We start from the raw sequence: 17996 nt of genomic DNA, 5'->3' as shown, positions 1-17996 counted from the left end.
AATTTATGCAATTTTGATCTAATAGGAATTGCAGTTACATGGGAATGAACTTATCTAAAAACTTTGAACTAATCACTCATCCAGAAAATATTAAGTCAAATCCAGCATCAGAAGCAAGTTTGAGAGTGTTCATCCCTAATGATGCATTCATCCATGCAAGTTTGGTCTAGGTAGAGCTTGAATTTACACTGGAATGAATCTGCTCCAAAAACTCTAACCTGGTCACGAACCTGAAAAATGTAGGTCAAATCCAGCATCTGAAGCAACTCTGGTAGTGTGCATCCCCTGATGCAATATCCATGCAAGTTTGGTTCAGGTCGGCCTTATAGTTTCTTGGTAATGGACTGCTCCAAAATTTTTAACCTGGTCACTCATCCAGAAAATGTAGGTTAGATCTAGCATCCGAAGCAAGTCCAGTAGTGTGTATGCTTAGATGTATCATCCATGCAAGTTTGGTCAACCTAGGACTTATATTTACTTTAGAATGAACCTGCTCCAAAAACTTTAACCTGGTCACTCATCAAGAAAATAAAGGTCAGATTCAGCATCTGAAGCAAGCCTGGGAGTCTGCATCCTTAGTTTTATCATCCATGCGAGTTTGGTCCATATAGAGCATGGAAATAAGACCTGTTCCAAAAACTTTAGCCTGCTCCAAAAACATTAACCAGGTCATTCTTTAGCTGAAATTGCAGCATCTGAAACCTTGACTGGTACAATGAAACACTGAAAAGAAATGTGCTCCAAAAACTTTAACCTGGGATGCCAAGGGTATTACATAAGCTCTGCCCAACTTCACTAAGGTGAGCTAAAAATTCTTAGATTTCATAGGACTTAATGGATAAAATTATTAAAGTTAAATCGTAATGGTGACCTTCTAGCTCCATCTATCAATACAAAATTGAATGCCCTGACAATACTTGTAGTACCTTTGTACTGCAACATGAAATGTAGCTTGTTTCTTAGTCTGAGCTGATGAAAGTTTACACTGACTTTAATAATTATTTCACATTTATCTTTAATATACTGTTGTTGTTTTTTAAAGCATGATATGTCAAGTAGATTCATCCTAGCTAACTAGCGGCTAAATGAATCAAGTCAAATTGTTTCAAGAGAGCAAATTTACATAATGATATCAAAGTAGGTATAATTGAAATGCTCTCACAGAGACTTATCTGGGTGTAAAGTTGTGTAAAATATTATTCATTCAAAAATTTAAGATTAATTGAAAGAAAAATGTGGAAAGTGTAATGGTCAAGGTCAAATGCAAAGTGTGGCAGACGGACAGATGGAAGGATTAAAGAACAAGGACAGAAGGATGAAAGACAGATGTGACAAACACTTTTAATTCATAATTCCCCCAGCAATTCATGTTAATCTGCTCGTACAAAATATAAGAGGTTATATGAATATGATTTCCATGTCCAAGTAGTTCTCACTTTAAAAATTCTTTGGTAAAGGTGAGAAAAACAAGAGTCCCATGGGCCACATCGCTCACCTGAGCACAATGGCTAGGAAAAAGCACAAATCAATTCAGTATTGAAAAGTTTACATTGGGGGGGGGGGGGAGAGACTTGAATTTTAAACTACCTGAGGATGCTTCCATATCAGTATAACAAATGGCTTTGCTGTTCTTGAGCAAAAGATTTTTAAAGAATTTTTCCTATATATTCCTTTGTAAAAAATTGATACCCCATCGTGGCCCCTCCCTACCCCCAGGGGTAATCATTTGAACAAACTTCAATCTACACTACCCGAGGATGCTTCCATATCAATATGACTAAACATGGCTTTGCTGTTCTTGAGACAAAGATTTTTTCCTTTATATTCCTATGTAAAGCTTTGATCCCCCATTGTGACCCCACCCTACCTCTGGGGGTCATGAATTGAACGAACTTGAATCTACACTACCTGAGGATGCTTCCATATCAATATGACAAATCATGGATTTGCTGTTCTTGAGAAGAAGATTTTTAAAGTTTTTTCCTATATATTCCTATGTAAAACTTTGATCCCCCATTGTGGCCCCACTCTACCCCCCGGGGTCATGATTTGAACAAATTTGAATTTACACTATACATGTATAACAAAAGTGTCCTGTAAGTTTCAACTTTTTTGGCCCAGTGGTTCTTGAGAAGAAGATTTTTAAAATATGCCACCAATTTTTCACTATTTCTGAATTGGGGTGTGGCCCTTCATTTGAACAAATTTGAATCCCCTTCACCCAAGAATGCTTTGTGGCAAGTTTGGTTGAAATTGGCCCAGTGGTTCTGGAGAAGAAGTTGAAAATGTGAAAAGTTTACAGACGGACGGACAGCTAGACAGAAGGACTATGGACAAAATGTGATCAGAAAAGCTCACTTGAGCTTCAGGGGTGTGCAATTAGCATCGCCCGACGCCCGGGGCTACCTTTGTTTGGGGTCGGGCTAGTAGTTTTGTGCACAGAGGTAGCCCCTTGGGCTAGTAAAAAATAAAACTACTAATGTAATACATGAAAATCACTATCGGTATTTTCACTCATTTTTTGCTATTAAATTCTCAAGCAATGAAAAATTTTCGGCCGCATGCTCCTATTGTTCATAAATCTCCATAATCTTACCCATTTTGCAGTACTACCTGAATTATGTACTTCCAAAAACGATCGTTTTTATCTAATCCGAATTTCCTCTATTCCTCTGTTTATCATGTAAATACACCTGCAGATATCTCATTAAATTATTTACAATCACTCAATCAACTAAAAATAAGTGTTATATGGTTTACATAAAAATATATTTCCAGCGTATTTAATGATTTAAGATGAAAAAATGATTGTCATTTCATTTTAGATAAGATTATTTTTACTTTCTATCATAATTATCAATTTATATATGATTTAATTTTACTACTGAAAATTAAAAAGAATCAAATTTATTTTAAACCCTGACTATTTCAACAATAAACTATTTCCTTGTAATATTAGTTGTTACCCCCCCTCCCCCCCCCCCCCCTACATTTGGGCTAGTAACTTTTTACTTTGGGCTAGTAACTTTATTGCTTCCACTAGCCCGTGGGCTAGTACTTAATTTTTTTAATTGCACACCCGTGAGCTTTCAGCTCAGGTGAGCTAAAAACATCTAGCAAATTTCTCTGAAACCAAGCTAAACACAAATTTGAAAAAAAGTTAAGTCAAAGGAAAGGCCAAGGACAAAAAGTGGATGAAGTTGAATAGATCTCCTCAATATGTATCAGCATATGCTGATTAATAAAAATATCTTGATTCGTTTCTTTGAAACTAAGCTAAAAAATAATTTGAGAAAAGCGAAATCAAGGTAAAAGGAAAGGTCAATGTTGATGCCATTGAATAGCTCTCATTATGTATAAGCATATAAAGTTTGATAAAAATATCTGGAATACTTTCTTTAAAATTTAGCTAAACACAAATCTGAAGTCAAGGTCAAAGGAAAGGTCAAGAATGTTGATGTAATTAAACAAATCTTATCAATATGCATAAGTATATAAAGCTTGATAAAAATATATTGAATGGTTTCTTTGAAATTTAGCTAAACAAAGATTTGATGTCAAGGTCAAAAGAAAAGCCAAGGTCAAAAAAGTTGATGCAGTTGAATAGCTCTCACCAATATGTATCAGCATATAAGGTTTGATTATAGTTTCTTTGAAATTGAGCTTCACACAAGAAAACTGAGGTCAAGGTCAAAGAAAAAAGTTGATGCAGTTGAACAGCTGTCATCAGTATGTATAATAAACATATAACGTTTGATAAAAATATCTTAAGTTTCTTAATTGAGATAATCACTTATTTAAGAAAAGTGACATCAATGTCAAAGGAAAGATCAGGGTAAAAGAAGTCAATACAGTTGAATAGCTTTTATTAATATGTATCAGCATATGAAGTTTGATAAAAACATCTTGAATATTTTTCATTGAAACATAGCTAAACACAAATTTAAGAAATGTGAAGTCAAGGTCAAGAGAAAGGTCCAAAAATGTTAAATGAAGTTGAATAGTTCTTACCAGTATGTATCAGCATATATGGTTTGATAAAAATATCTTGAAAAGTTTCTTAGATAGTGAGCTAAACAATTATTTAATAAGTGAGGTCAAGGTCAAAGGGAAGATAAGATAAAAAATGTTGATGGATTTGAATAACTCTCATCAATATGTTTCAGTATATGAAGTTTGATTGAAATATCTTGAATAGTTTCTTTGAAACTGAGCTCAATGCCAAATATGATGGAAGGACAGAAGGATGTTAGAACAGAAGGATGGAAGAAAGACATGAAAACAATATATGCCCCAGCCATATTCATGGGGGGGGGGGGGCATAAAAAATAATGAATTCTAGAATCCAATAGAACAATTAAAAATTGTACATGTTTAACCACAAAAAAAAATGACACATGTAGAACAAGTCTCCACTTCCTTTTCAGAAACCTGGTGATGATCCTGTATTTTTTTTTTTATTGATTGTGGTTTTTTGTTTTGTTTTGGATATAGTAATCTTGGGGGGGGGGGGGGGGCGCTACATCTGTATATAACTTAGTTAAGCTTAACACTTGTACACAACTTTGTTAAGCTTGACACTTGAATATATGTATATTTAAAAACTTGATTGTTAGGCCAAATAAAAAAATATGTGTGGTTCCGGTTACCTTCCCTATTTTATACCCCCGGCCTCCTTGCAAAACATAGTGCAAGTGTTTAATAGTGTTAAATCCAAAGCAATGTAGCATGTAGGTGTCCCCTACCAATATTGAATAGTATATTATCACACCACATCTAAATGCCATTTGCAAAGCAGTGATAGGTATTACTTAGAGAAAATCATTTTGTTAAAAAAAAAAAAAAAAAAAAAAAAATCCCTACCTACCTACCCTAATTTTTTTGGAAGTGTAACCGGAACCACACATATTTTTTTGTTTGGCCTTACCAAAACAAACATTAACATACACCAGCAATTAGTCCCTGTAGAAACTGCCCTACTCAATACATTTTATACTCCTTGTATAGACAGGCTTAAACTCATGTATCTCACATTGTTATCAGGGTTATTAAATGAATCACTCTCAGATATCGAACTTCATGAACTTAGCTCACCAAGACCAAATTGTAAAACATCCGAAAATCTACAGAAGAAGAGAGAAAAGGAAAATTGGCAAAATGCAGTTCTAACTCTTTCTTTGTTAAAACATTCACACAATTGCAAAGACATACACTTGCCAATTGTACGACTGTTCGTTTAACTTTACCATTGAACCCACAATTACTGACAAAATTCCTCTCCTTGTTACAATACATATTATATGCAAAAGTAAAGTTTTATATCATAATTACTCACAAAGAAACAATGTCTCTCCTCTTTATGTGTCATCCGTTTCAGGAACTCTTAAGGAAAACTTAAATTATACAAATATCTAGAAAAGAATTGCCCGCCATTGTAGGCTACCGACTGTTCATCATGGCACCAGGCACGCTGCTCATGTGCTACCGGAAGTACAGGTATGACAAATGCGCGGTGTTTTTTTTTGTTTTTTTGTTTTGTTTTTTTAAAATAATTTTTTAAAACTCTCGGGTCAACTAATATAAGATCAGATCTGCAAAGAATATTTTTAAACTGATTATTAAATTGTAACTAAAATTATATGTTAATCCAATTTTAAAAAACTTTTTTTCCGATATCGTGATGTTTCGGAGGCGGGGGTAAGCGTCAGTGAAAGAAATAATCTGGCTGAAAACTTATCTTTCGTCTTAAAAACATGCAGTCATCAATACTCATTGCTTATATGTTCATAATAAAAGAATACGTACTTTGATAATTAACTATACTCTACTAGACCCCGCAATGCTAATAAACATGCGGCATATTTACAATAATATACCCGGTATTTTTGCATTCTTTTTTTTTTACCATGTTCAGTGGATTATGCTTTACATATACACGTATCTCATAAAATTAGGCAGCTGTTGAACTCCTACAGATATTAGGCCTTAAACCTTATTTCCTATCTGTATTGCTCAGGGTAACATAAACAAATTTATAAAACCAAATGCATGTACATGTAGTATTAATTAGCACACTATCTTGCCGAAAGTACAAAATCTCACTTCGACAAATCCACATGTAACAACCCCCCCCCCCCCCCCAAGAAAAAATAAGGGGTGACTAATAGAAAAAAATCAGTTCCTACTACTTGCATTCTTTGTAAATCCACTGACCACTGGTATGATCCGATGATTGTTCGTTTAACTTTACGGTTAAAATCACTAGCACGTCTCTCTCACTCTTACAATACATTTCACATGCAAAAAATAAAAAACAAACAAACAAACAAACAAAAAAAAACAAAAAACAAAAGAAAACAATTAATATATTAATATAAATACTCACAAAGAAACTATTTTTCTTCTTTTTATGAGTAATTCATGTCTTGAAATATTCAGAATCAGTGAAATGTCTGGAAGAGTATTGTCAACCACTTTACTCATAACACTGCTCAGAATTCAACACTGTTCACAGTATATGAAACTCAGAGAATCAGATCTGCACTGGGTATTTTAACCTAGACATATAATTGAAAGTTAAAAATAATCAAACTAACTATATTGACCAAATTCTCTTTCTTCATTGGATGTTAATTTGATTTTTCAGAGAGAGAGAGAGAGAGAGAGAGAGAGAGAGAGAAAGAGATCTGTGTACGTAATTTGGCTAAAAGCTTGACTTTCGTCCAAAAATAATAGGTATTTATACAGATCGTCAATTCAACATGTACTTAGACTATGCTTTATAATTTTTTTTAACTGTTTGAAAAACAATCTAATTAAAATCAGATCCTTTGATCCGCTCACATAGATCGCTACACTTGCGATCTATGTGAGCGGATCAAAGGGTCTGATTTTAATCAGATTGTTTGAAAAACAATTTAATTTGATAGTTCGATATCTTATTTCCTTTCCGTTTCCCAGATTTTTCCAAAAACAAATCTTACAATTCTCAATGTCAGATTTCTTTTTAACCAGAATTGCGTATAAACAATAACTTCCAGTGCGGACATTTGTGGCGTTTGTCACTGAGATACAAGTATATTTTATCATACCTGTGTTTTTTGGCTTTTTACTTGTACCATGACATGCATGTTTTAGTATTTTTTTAAATACATAATCAAGTGATTAGAATTTTTGAATTATTTGTTTCTTATCCATCTGCAATGTCCTTTCCTGTTATTAAGGTAGTCCGATCCTCAGGTTCTGAAAATCAGCTTTTAAGTAATTGAAAATGCTCACAAAAATGTCTTTGATTTCACATACTAACTTGAATTTACCCATGGAATTTCTTCAAAGTTCATCATTATTGTTAATCATATTATATATGGAAAATTATCAAATCTTAAATATATTTTCAGGAAATGCAAATAAAAACACCAGTTATGCATTTTCTAATTGAATATTGATCAACAAATATAATTTAGGATAGAAAAATATAGGTATCCAGGGATTTGGAGAAAATTGCATCTTTTTTATGCATGTGCAGTATTTTAGTTCTTTTTTACTTCAATTGTCATATAATACATAGTGTAAAAAGCTTGTGCTATCATTACTAGACATCACATATCACATCTAATTTCATATCATGCTAATAAGCAGTGGTATCTAATGCTAGACTAAAGAAAATTCGATTTCTCTAAAAATGAATTCATTTTTTTTCTCTTTTATGTGGTACAAATGTCAACTTTTTTACAAGACCGTTTCTAAGACTCCAAAGAACCTTGAATCATATTAAGATGCATATAATGAAAATTGTTGCACGAAAAGATCTCAATTTCAAGCTTCATTCTGAGACTTTTTAAATAAAATAATAAATTTAAGAGTTATCCTTCCTGGCTGAGGATCGGATATCCTTAAGCGACAACAATTTGTCGACACCCAGAGAATTGATGCAGCACGGTCAGTCTCAAATGGATGTGTTTAAGGTCGCGCGCCTACATTGCATCTTAGTCTCTTTGACACCCCCACTTCCCTTCCAAAACTAAGCTGTCCATAATTTCTAGTCTGTATTTGTTTCTTACTTCCTCGCCTGCCACTCACATATCTTTTTGACAAATTTTTGCACTTCCTTTCTGTCTGGATCCATTTTTGTTTTTATTATTATTATTTTTTTTTTTTTTTACACATATGCATAATAAAACTCGAATTTAATATCTCGACGTACTTCACAGAACCTTCTATTCACAGAAGTTAAAAAAAAACCAAACAAACTATAAAGCATCTCCTTTTTGTGTCGCCTGCAGAGCAGAGCGACACTTAGGAATCACTTTACCCGGAGTCTGTCTGATGTCTGTCTGTCTGTCCGTCTGTCACGCCTTATATCTCGAGAATTGTGAGAGGTACATGTATGGATTTGATATTTTGCACATATATTGCTTTGGCTTTTGTAAATTACAAAGGTTACCGATCTTGTGACCCTTGACCTTGACTTTTGACCTACTTTTCAAAATAGTTCATAGTGCTGATATACAGCATATTTTTTGACATTTAAGAGGTAAGTCTATGCTATTTAGCATGTGCACTGTTTGTCATAAAACATTATGATAATTACCAGCGTTACAATCCACTTGACCTTTGACCTACTTTACAAAAAATACCCCGGACGGTTTAATTTAACTTAAACAGCTTTTTAGCTCCCTTGAGTCGAAGGCTCAAATGAGCTTTTCAGATCAAAACTTGTCCGTACTCTGTCGTCGGCGTCGTCGTTATTGCAAACTTTTCTTATTTTCATCTTCTTCTTCAGAGTCAATGAGTCAATTTCAATAAAACTTAGGACAACGTTTGCTCGGGTCCAGGGAATTCATGTGTATTGAAATGAAGGCCCACACACCCTCTTTCAAGTGGACATAATTAAGAATAAGCAAAAATTTTGATGGCATCTTTTAAAAATCTTTTCAAAAACAACTGGGCTAGAAAAGATGACATTATCTGACATCTTCATTACAAAGTAAAGATTCAGGTTTGTTCAAATCATGACCATCGTGTGTAGGATGGTGGGACTAAGACAGGAGATAAAGGTTTTACATACGAATATATAGGAAAACAATTTTAAAATTTTCTCAAGAACATCAAAGCCATATGATTAGTCATACTTATATAGAAGCATCCTCAGGTAATGTAGATTCAAGATAGTTCAAATCATGACCCCCGTGGGTAGAGCGGGGTCACATTAGGCAATCAAAATTTTACTTAGGAATATGGGGGGGGGGGGGAGAGGAATCTTTGAATCTTGTCAAATAAATATGGCGTCCTCGGGTAGTGTACAATTAAGTTTGTTTAAATCATGGTCGGGGCCACAATAGAAGATACAACATTTCACATTGGAATATATTTGGGAAAAATCTGCTCAATGGTCAAAATTACATAAAATTTCCTGTCTTCAGTCTTTGCACTCTTGTAAAGGACAAGTATGGTAACGGCCGAATCTGGCCTCTTATTTGATGTAAATATCAGAACACAGTTAAAATTGTGATAGTTTATAGTTAAGAACTTAAAATGATGCTTGTTTTAAAACCAGCACTAATTTTGATTCAAGGCTTACACGGAGGCCACAAGAGGGTGCAGAAGTAGGACATTTTCCCGAATTTCCTCAATTCTGATCGAATTTCGTGAAATTTGAGATACTTTTCACTTCGGGAAACATAGAGCACAAGCTTGCCTATCTTAGATTTTTATACATAAGATGCATCTGATACTAGTGTATGAAATATATAAATTTGATAGATAGGCAAGCTTGTGCTCTATGTTTTCTGAACCAAAATGTGCTGTAGAATCGATAAAAATTTGCATAAAAATGAGAAAATTCGGAAATTGACATATTTTCCAATCTTCCTGTGACCTCTGTGTATCCCATAACTGAGAACCAATACTCATCTTGTGGCAGGGGTGACAACAGGTTTTTAACTGATAAACTGTTGCATCACTCTAAAAGACACCCCGAACCGGGGCCAAAAAGGGACCTTAGCCTATCTTGTCCTTTAAATTATATAAATAAAATTAAAATCCAAAATAATTTCATTCGTTTTAACGTATTTTATTCAAGTACACAGCAAAATATGCGACCCCGGATATTTCCCTGAAGGAAACAAAAGTCGTTCAAAGGTCATAAAGTGAAATTTAAATTATTTTTGAAAAAATGCAGGAAGTAAAATTTTGATCATATACAAGGATGTGTAATGATACACACCTTCATGGACTGAGTGTTCTCTTAGTAAGGAAGGGGAAAGTTTAAACATTAAAGTGTGATGATTAGGAACAAAACAGCTTATCGTATATTGTGTGAGGAGAAGGAACATGAAAATGCAATTCCAGTGTACATTCAAATGAGTCTGGGGGGTGTAGGAAACATTCTGGCGATCATTTTGCTACTATTGAGTCGACATGAACACAAATTCCAGTCCTTCTATATTCTGTTTACGGGTCTGGTGATTACGGACTTAATAAATAATGGCGTTTGTTATCCTTTAATTCTTCAAAGGTACATTTCTCACTTTACGTGGTGCCTTTCCTATCAACTTTGTGATTTTCTTTCGTTCATGGAAACATTTTCCCATTTGGCCTCAGGAATGTTCATTTGTCTTATGACCATAGACAGGTATCTTTACATTCAACGACCACCCTCAAACATGGCTGTTAATTCTAGACTGAAATATATTGGTTTATTGTGTGCTTTATTAGGTATAACGATAGTAATATCTAGTTTACATGTAATAGGGTTGGGGAACAGTCAGTTGTACTACCCTGGATCTTGGTGTTTTCTGGATTTTACCAGCAAAACTTTGGGAAATAAAGTTAACGCTTTAATATATTCCGTGTTTGGAATCACCATCATGCTCGTGACTGTCATCATAGGTTTCAGAACTGTGATAATGAGCTGTAGAAACACGGAGTACCAAGCATTACTTCTCGATAACAATCTAGTGACAGGAATATATGACACCCACGTGACCAAGTTCTTGGTCATTTCGATGTTTACTTTTGTTTTCCTATGGGGACCACTTCTGGTATGTACATGCATATTAGATAATGTTAGCTTTAAAAGTTGCTTTTGAAGCATGCTGGTTACAGACACATTTGTATGCAGTAGATACGTGGTCTCGTTCCATTGAAAAATTTAAAATAAACAAGAATGTATTTTTTCTCTAGGTACTAGTACATGTATGTATATCCTTTTGCAGATCGACATTTTTCTCCACGCTACAAATTTAACGACAGGAAACAACAAAAAGGAACTCTGGCTTATTCGTTTGATGTATCTAAACTCTCAAATTAATCCTTGGCTCTACGTCATTCTTCGAAGAGAAAGTCTGCGCCGATTTTTCGTTATGATTCTGCAGTGTAGAAAACTTTGTGTTAGAAATAAAGAAGAATCTGGTTACGAAGAAGTTCAAAATTTTGCCAGTATCGAAAGTGGCTAATAAAAACACACAAAGGTAGTATGATTTGCCTGCCACTTTTTGTGCCTCTTAACTGGTACCTCCCCAAAGAGAGAGAGGTAGGAAAAAGACACAGAACCTTGAGACAATTATTGCTCTTAGTTAAAACAGTACTTGTTATTAACCAATTTTCATATTTGCCGAGTAATGTGATATTGTAGTTCGTAGTCCACAGTAAAAATATTGTCTTTTTGAAGTGCATGTAGGGGAAAAAACTTTTAATTTGTTGTTTATAGTAAGCAATGTAACCACCATGATTTAGTCATATAAAAATGCACGATTTCGCTGGAAAATAAAGAATTCATTCTTAAGGCTATCTCTAGGGTATAAAGCCGTGGCTTAAGGTTTTCCATCCCTAATAGGACTTAATTTTCGATCCTTAAATATCCATCATGTATATAATACTATGATATTAATTGAGAGCATTTTAGAGAATATATAAAAAGGATCAACCAATGAGGAATTTTCAAAAATGTATTTACCTGAACAGTAATTAATCAACCAAGATTGAATTGGGGTCTTTGGGGACAAGCGATTTTATTCAAAATAAATATTTATGCATTTAATAAGATGCATTAATTAAAAACAGAAGAAGATAACTCAGGGAAAGGTCAAGGTCATAAGTTGGGACCACAGTCCACTCTTATTCTTTTATACCCCAATTTTTTTTCACAGATGTATATATATATATATATATATATATATATATATATATATATATATATATATATATATATATATATATATATATATATATCTATCTATCTATCTATCTATCTATCTATCTATCTATCTATCTATATCTATATATATATAAGCTAACTTCAGAGTGACGTTGCATTTCCTTGCCTTATAATAATAAAATTTTAAGGATAAATAACACAAACAATTTTTTTTTTCAGAAATCAGCAATATTTCTCATAAATTTATTTTTAAATTGGTAACCCAAATAATGTTTGCCAGGTATAGTGGGAGAATTTTATAAGATTTTGTCATAAGGTCAAAAAGTTGTGCAAAATTTTGTATGGAATTAAATAGAAAGTGACGCAAGTCACATTTCTAAGCAGTAAAGAAAACTTACTCTTTCTTTATACTTTAGGGATTTACTATTTATGTAATTTCTAATCAAAATCAATCAAAAAATATATATCAATCCATGCATCAAATTTTTGTTTGTATTAAGTATCTTTAAGGCAGAGGTTATCAAATATAGTCTCTAAATCTTTATGGATATGTTTTATTTATCATTATAATAAGTATTTATGTACTAAATGAAATGATCCATGCATACTAAATCTATGTGGAATTTATTTTTATTCTTTTTTAAACTTCGCATTCACTATCAATTAAAAAACTGTTAATATTTCAAAATTAACAAAACGTATGATATTAAATTCAAAATATCCATTTCAAACTTTAGATTATCTATATGAAATAACGATCTAATAAACTGTACCCCCTCCCCTAGGGGGAAGTCTCACTATATAGCCAGTCTTTCGGGGGGTGGGGGGTGGGGTGTAGTCTCACTATCAAGACTATGGAGGTGGAGGGCTCATTGTATGATGGATGATGATAAACATTGTTTATACTTGTGACAATCGAATTATTTTTAAAAGTACAAGCAGTCAGTCCTAACCTTCTACCCACTTTTCTCATCGGCGATGGACTCGACCATCCAATGTCAAGGTCTGAATAGGTCAAAATACATGTACTATCATTGAAAGCTGAACAAAATCTTTTACAAAGAAAATTTTCTTTACAGAATACCCTTCCCTTTTTTATTACATTTTCCTATGAAATATCGGATGAAATCGAAAGATCATGTGGTGTTTAATTTCTTGGGCGGATGAATCTTTAAGGCAAACTTCTGAGTAAATTGGCTCATATCTCTACCTGACCATTAAAAACTATGAAGGTACTTTTTGTATTATATATTATAAAAATTCTTGTATAATTCTCTTATTCAATCGACCTCTCAATTACATTACTCACAGTGATTAATCATCATAGGTGAATAGCAAAGGGGAATAACTTCTCTCAGTACACTACAAATTAACAGAGGCCTGCCCAACACGAGAACACTTGACCAAGTGGTCCAGAATTTCAAAAACTTTGTACTGTTTCCCTCCTAGATGCCCAGGAGCAGAGATTTTCAAAGAAATGATGCATCTTCACTTTAGATTCAACACAGCCCAGCCCTAACACCAGAATCCCTCACCCAGAGGCCATGAAATTCACAGTTGCTCATCATAACTATGTACTTAGTTTGTTTGCTTAGTACCCAGGAGCAGAGAAGCTTTTCAAAGAATTAATGCATTTTCGCTATAATCAATAGAACCCCCACCACACACCAGAACTCCTGACCCTGGGGCCACAAATCTCACAATTTTGGAAGAAGCGCCCTTGTTAACCATAACTATGCACTCAATTTATCTGCTAAATATTCAGGAGCAGAGAAGAAGATTTTCATAGAATTAATGCATTTTCACTATAGAATCAATAGACCCCCCCATACACACACAAGAACACCTGACCCTGGGGTCACAATTTCACAATTTTCGTAGAGGCACCCTTGCTCAACATAACCATGCACCTACGAGATTTGATCATTAAAAGCCCGCCCTAACTCAAGAACCCTAGCTGACCCAGGGACCATGAATATCACAATTTGGTAGAAGACTCAATGCATATATTACAATCATGCCAACAGATTGATTACTTAAATTGACGTTCAGGAGTAAAGAAGAATACTAGTGTTTTGAAAGATAGAACTAATTTTGATGGTTTAATCCCCACCCATCGGGCCCCAGGTGTCAGAGACAAAGACATTCACAAAATTTGTATCCGTTTTCCAACGGTGCTATGTGCAAATTGATTGAAATTTGTTCAGCAATTCAAAAGAAGAAGCTGAAAATGTTCAAAAGTTTACGACCGACGCACAACACATGTCGCAGGACGACAGACGAAAACAGATAAGCAATTGGTCACCTTAGTGACTCATGTGACCTAACAATGTAAATTGTAATGAAAATACATGTTGCTCAATAGATTTTTTTCGTCTTGAAACGTGGAAATATATTACCTTATAAACAAACGTATAGGTATGGCCTAATTGCTACTCTCTTTCTTTCTTTCTCTCTCTCTATATATCCTTGACTTTTAACACCGGAGTTAAAATGGGGGGGGGGGTTATCACAATTACCACTGCATCACAATTGCCATTTATGCGCAAATTGAAAATTGCACTTATGATACATTGATGCCATGGTATTCTGTGCAAGTGTCAGCGATGTATTGCTCAATCTTTAATTGCGCAAATCAAACATTCTTTACATTTTATTTGGTTAAACACTTTATTTGCATATGTAATTTCTGCATTAAAGAAAATGAATTCTGTTTATCAATACTTTGTTGTCTTTGAATATTCTTCCTGGGGGGGGGGGGGGGGGGGTTGCAGGTACCCTAGGTTAGAAATCGAATAGATAAACTCAGTATTTACACCTTTACACAATTTAATTTTATTAATGTCCATAAAATATTTTTTATTAGTGTATATAGAGGTCCTTAACCGTCGAATAATTTCGCCAAGTTTTTAATCCAACCTGTAAAGACATCTAAATTTTTTATCCTTACAAGTTGCTTGTAAACACTCTTAATTAATGCTGTTTAATGGTGAAAACTAGAAAACTGACCAGTCAGCAAGGGCCCCGCCGAGGGGTAGAAATATATGGGTGCAGCTTACGGAATGAGAATTTTACTTGATTATAAAAATTAGAAAATATATGAAGAATAAGCAACAGCAGTTGTATTTATAAAATTTCAAGATAATTCCTAAATATTCATCAACCTGTAAATAGTATCCTTGTATTTACAATAGACAGTAAAAAAAACATCATACCTTAACTCAATTAATTAAATGTATATTTAAACAAGAATGAAGCATGTGTTTTATAAAATACCAGCCTTCAGTGAATGCAAATATCATCCAGGCTTGACCTTTACTTCAAAACAAACATTAGTTGCAGACAAAGGTGTTAATTAATGGAAGTGACAGATAAAGATAAGCCTCTAATTTTTCTGCAGCAGACAAGATAATCCCGGGGAATTAATTGTACTGCTCTCTTATCCTTTTCTTCTAAGTCTACAATAAGAACTTTTTCAGCAATGATAGAATGAAGTTATTATCCCACTACCTGTTTAAATTAATAGTATTCTTGAATTTACATAAGGCAGCAAAAAAATAATAATAATAAATAACGAAAAAGATATCTTTTTCTATATTTTGTTTTTAGAATTCAATAAAATCATAACTCATTGTGTATTTTATCCAAAATAAAGCATGAATATTATTTAAATCCACATTTCAGAGAATGTAAACATCATTCAGATTTGACCTTAACTTCAAAACAAACTTCATTAGCAGACAGAGGTGTTAATTAATCTCAATATGACAGATAAAGACAATGCTTTGGATTTTCTTCAAGAGGAAAGTTAATTAATTCCGAGGGACTCATTGCAGCTTTCATATCCTTGCAGGGCCCTAATAAATATTTTTTATCGTACAATATAACACTAGTAGAACTATTTTCATTTACTGTACCAAGTACGATATACTTATGAGATGGTTCGGAACTGTGATCCGGTAACAGATAAATAAATGCTATATCCAGCATTTTTATTTAGATTGAAAGATTGCAAGTCGTGCAAATGATGAGCAAGTTCTTATCATTCAAGTAGGACAAAATGTTCTCAGGGCGAGTTGTCTTCGGGACAATTTGTCTAGCATTTTGTAGCATGCGCAATCCGACTTTCCCCCCATGCACGGATCTAGGGGGGTGGGGGGTCTGGACCCCTCTGAAATTTGCAAAGTTATTAAAAGTATATACTTAAGCAAATAAAAAATGACTTTGGACCCCCCCCCCCCCAACCACCCGCCAAAACGTAGATCCTACCATCACCACCAGGAAATAGGTGTTTTTCACGTTTGGGAAATGGATTTTAGGTTTGTTTTTTTCCCCTCCTTTTTTTTTTTGGCTTGTCAAGAAGTTTCTGGGTTAAATACGATTGGGAAAGGATTTTTTTTTTTTGCTTGTCAAGAAATTTCTGGGTTACAATTTTTTTTTACTGGGATGGACCCCCCCCCCCCCCCCCCCGGGAAAAAAATCCTCGATCCGCACCTGTCCCCCATAGCATCAAGTTTAACTTCGCTTGTATAGTCCAGTCAGTCTGTCATAAACCCTAAACAAATTGCAACAGAATTTTTTTCTTTATACATAATTAGTATAGTGTATGTTAATGAACATATAAAAACTCTAGGAAATTATATCAAGGCGAAAGATGTTTTTAGTCAAGGTTAATATTTACCGATTTGATAAAATATGACTTGCATAAATGTGCTACCATACACACCAAGGGAGACAATTATTGTCTAAAGTAAACAAAGCAGTTCTTGTAATAAAGAAGTATAAATCATTCTTTATCTGCTTAGGTTTGTATCTGTTCAATGTAAATTGCAAATATCAAATCACAGAAGTCTATTATTCTAAGTCTGAATAAATACTGTTGAATTTAATACCAAATCAGCATGTCATATTTAATACTTGCATCATGTGTCACAGTATTTCATGATGCACATCAAAATACTTGGCAATCACAGAAAATTATATTGTTTTTAGCATAATACTATTTTTTTTAAATATTTCAAACTGCTAAGCTTTTAAAACCTCACAGTTATAATAAATCCTAAACATTTAATCAGTAATGTTTACTTCTCTATTATTATTATATTGAATCATCAGGGGAAATAATCTATGGAAAGCTGCTAGTGATATAATTAATGTATGTAACTAAAATATTTTGGAATAAATATTGATTATAAAATTAATGAAATATTTGTTACTATTCTTGTATTATAATTTTTTTCTGTAATATTATTATATTTTTAAACTTTGCATGCAAAATGTAATTAGTTTTTGTATTCTTGAATGATTATTTTTATAGACATATGCAGTGTCAGAAATGGTAACTATACATTTTATTGTTACTTGCAGAGTGTATTTTTAAATAATTTGTTCCTTTATATAATATTATTGTCTTTGGATGATTTGTATTACATTTATATTTTTTTTTATTATTTTTCTATATATTTAATTTGATTTCTTTTCAAAATTGAGTTACTTTTTATTATTAATAGAGAAAAGTATATTTTGACCCCTAAATTGAAAGTCAGAAGGCATATTGTTTTTATTCCATCTTTCATTCAGTCACTTCTTGTTCATACTGTTAAACAATAAGGCAAATAACATTTAATTTAAAAGGGGAGGGGGGGGGGGGTTCATATTTGGCAAAATTTAAGTACATGTATTAAACAATAGTGCATTACAATTTTCATTTTTTTTTTTTTTTTTTGGCTTCTGATTTTTTTTTGTAATCTTAATCCCATGCAGGAGTGGGGTTGCAATAGGGATTTAACACTGGATATATGTATAGGAAGTTTCCTCTGGCTTCATTTGGGGGTCGGTG

At 33.4% G+C, this 17996-nt stretch overlaps 1 protein-coding gene across 1 annotated transcript; it reads left to right on the top strand.

Annotated features, from left to right (window-relative positions):
- The first annotated feature begins 10272 nt into the window (after positions 1 to 10272).
- Positions 10273 to 11475, top strand: LOC133184675 (prostaglandin E2 receptor EP4 subtype-like). The gene is made up of 2 exons (XM_061319754.1): positions 10273 to 11042; positions 11217 to 11475. The coding sequence occupies exons 1-2, from the start codon at positions 10284 to 10286 to the stop codon at positions 11454 to 11456; spliced, it is 999 nt and encodes a 332-aa protein (XP_061175738.1). The 5' UTR covers positions 10273 to 10283; the 3' UTR covers positions 11457 to 11475.
- Positions 11476 to 17996: the final 6521 nt, after the last annotated feature.

The sequence above is a fragment of the Saccostrea echinata genome, unplaced genomic scaffold (assembly GCF_033153115.1).
Source record: "Saccostrea echinata isolate AGI-Se365-2 ecotype Australia unplaced genomic scaffold, CSIRO_AGI_Sech_v1 ptg000010l, whole genome shotgun sequence".
Taxonomy (NCBI): Eukaryota; Metazoa; Mollusca; class Bivalvia; order Ostreida; family Ostreidae; genus Saccostrea; species Saccostrea echinata.
Note: the sequence above shows the minus strand (reverse complement) of the source record. Positions and strands in the feature narration are given on the sequence as shown.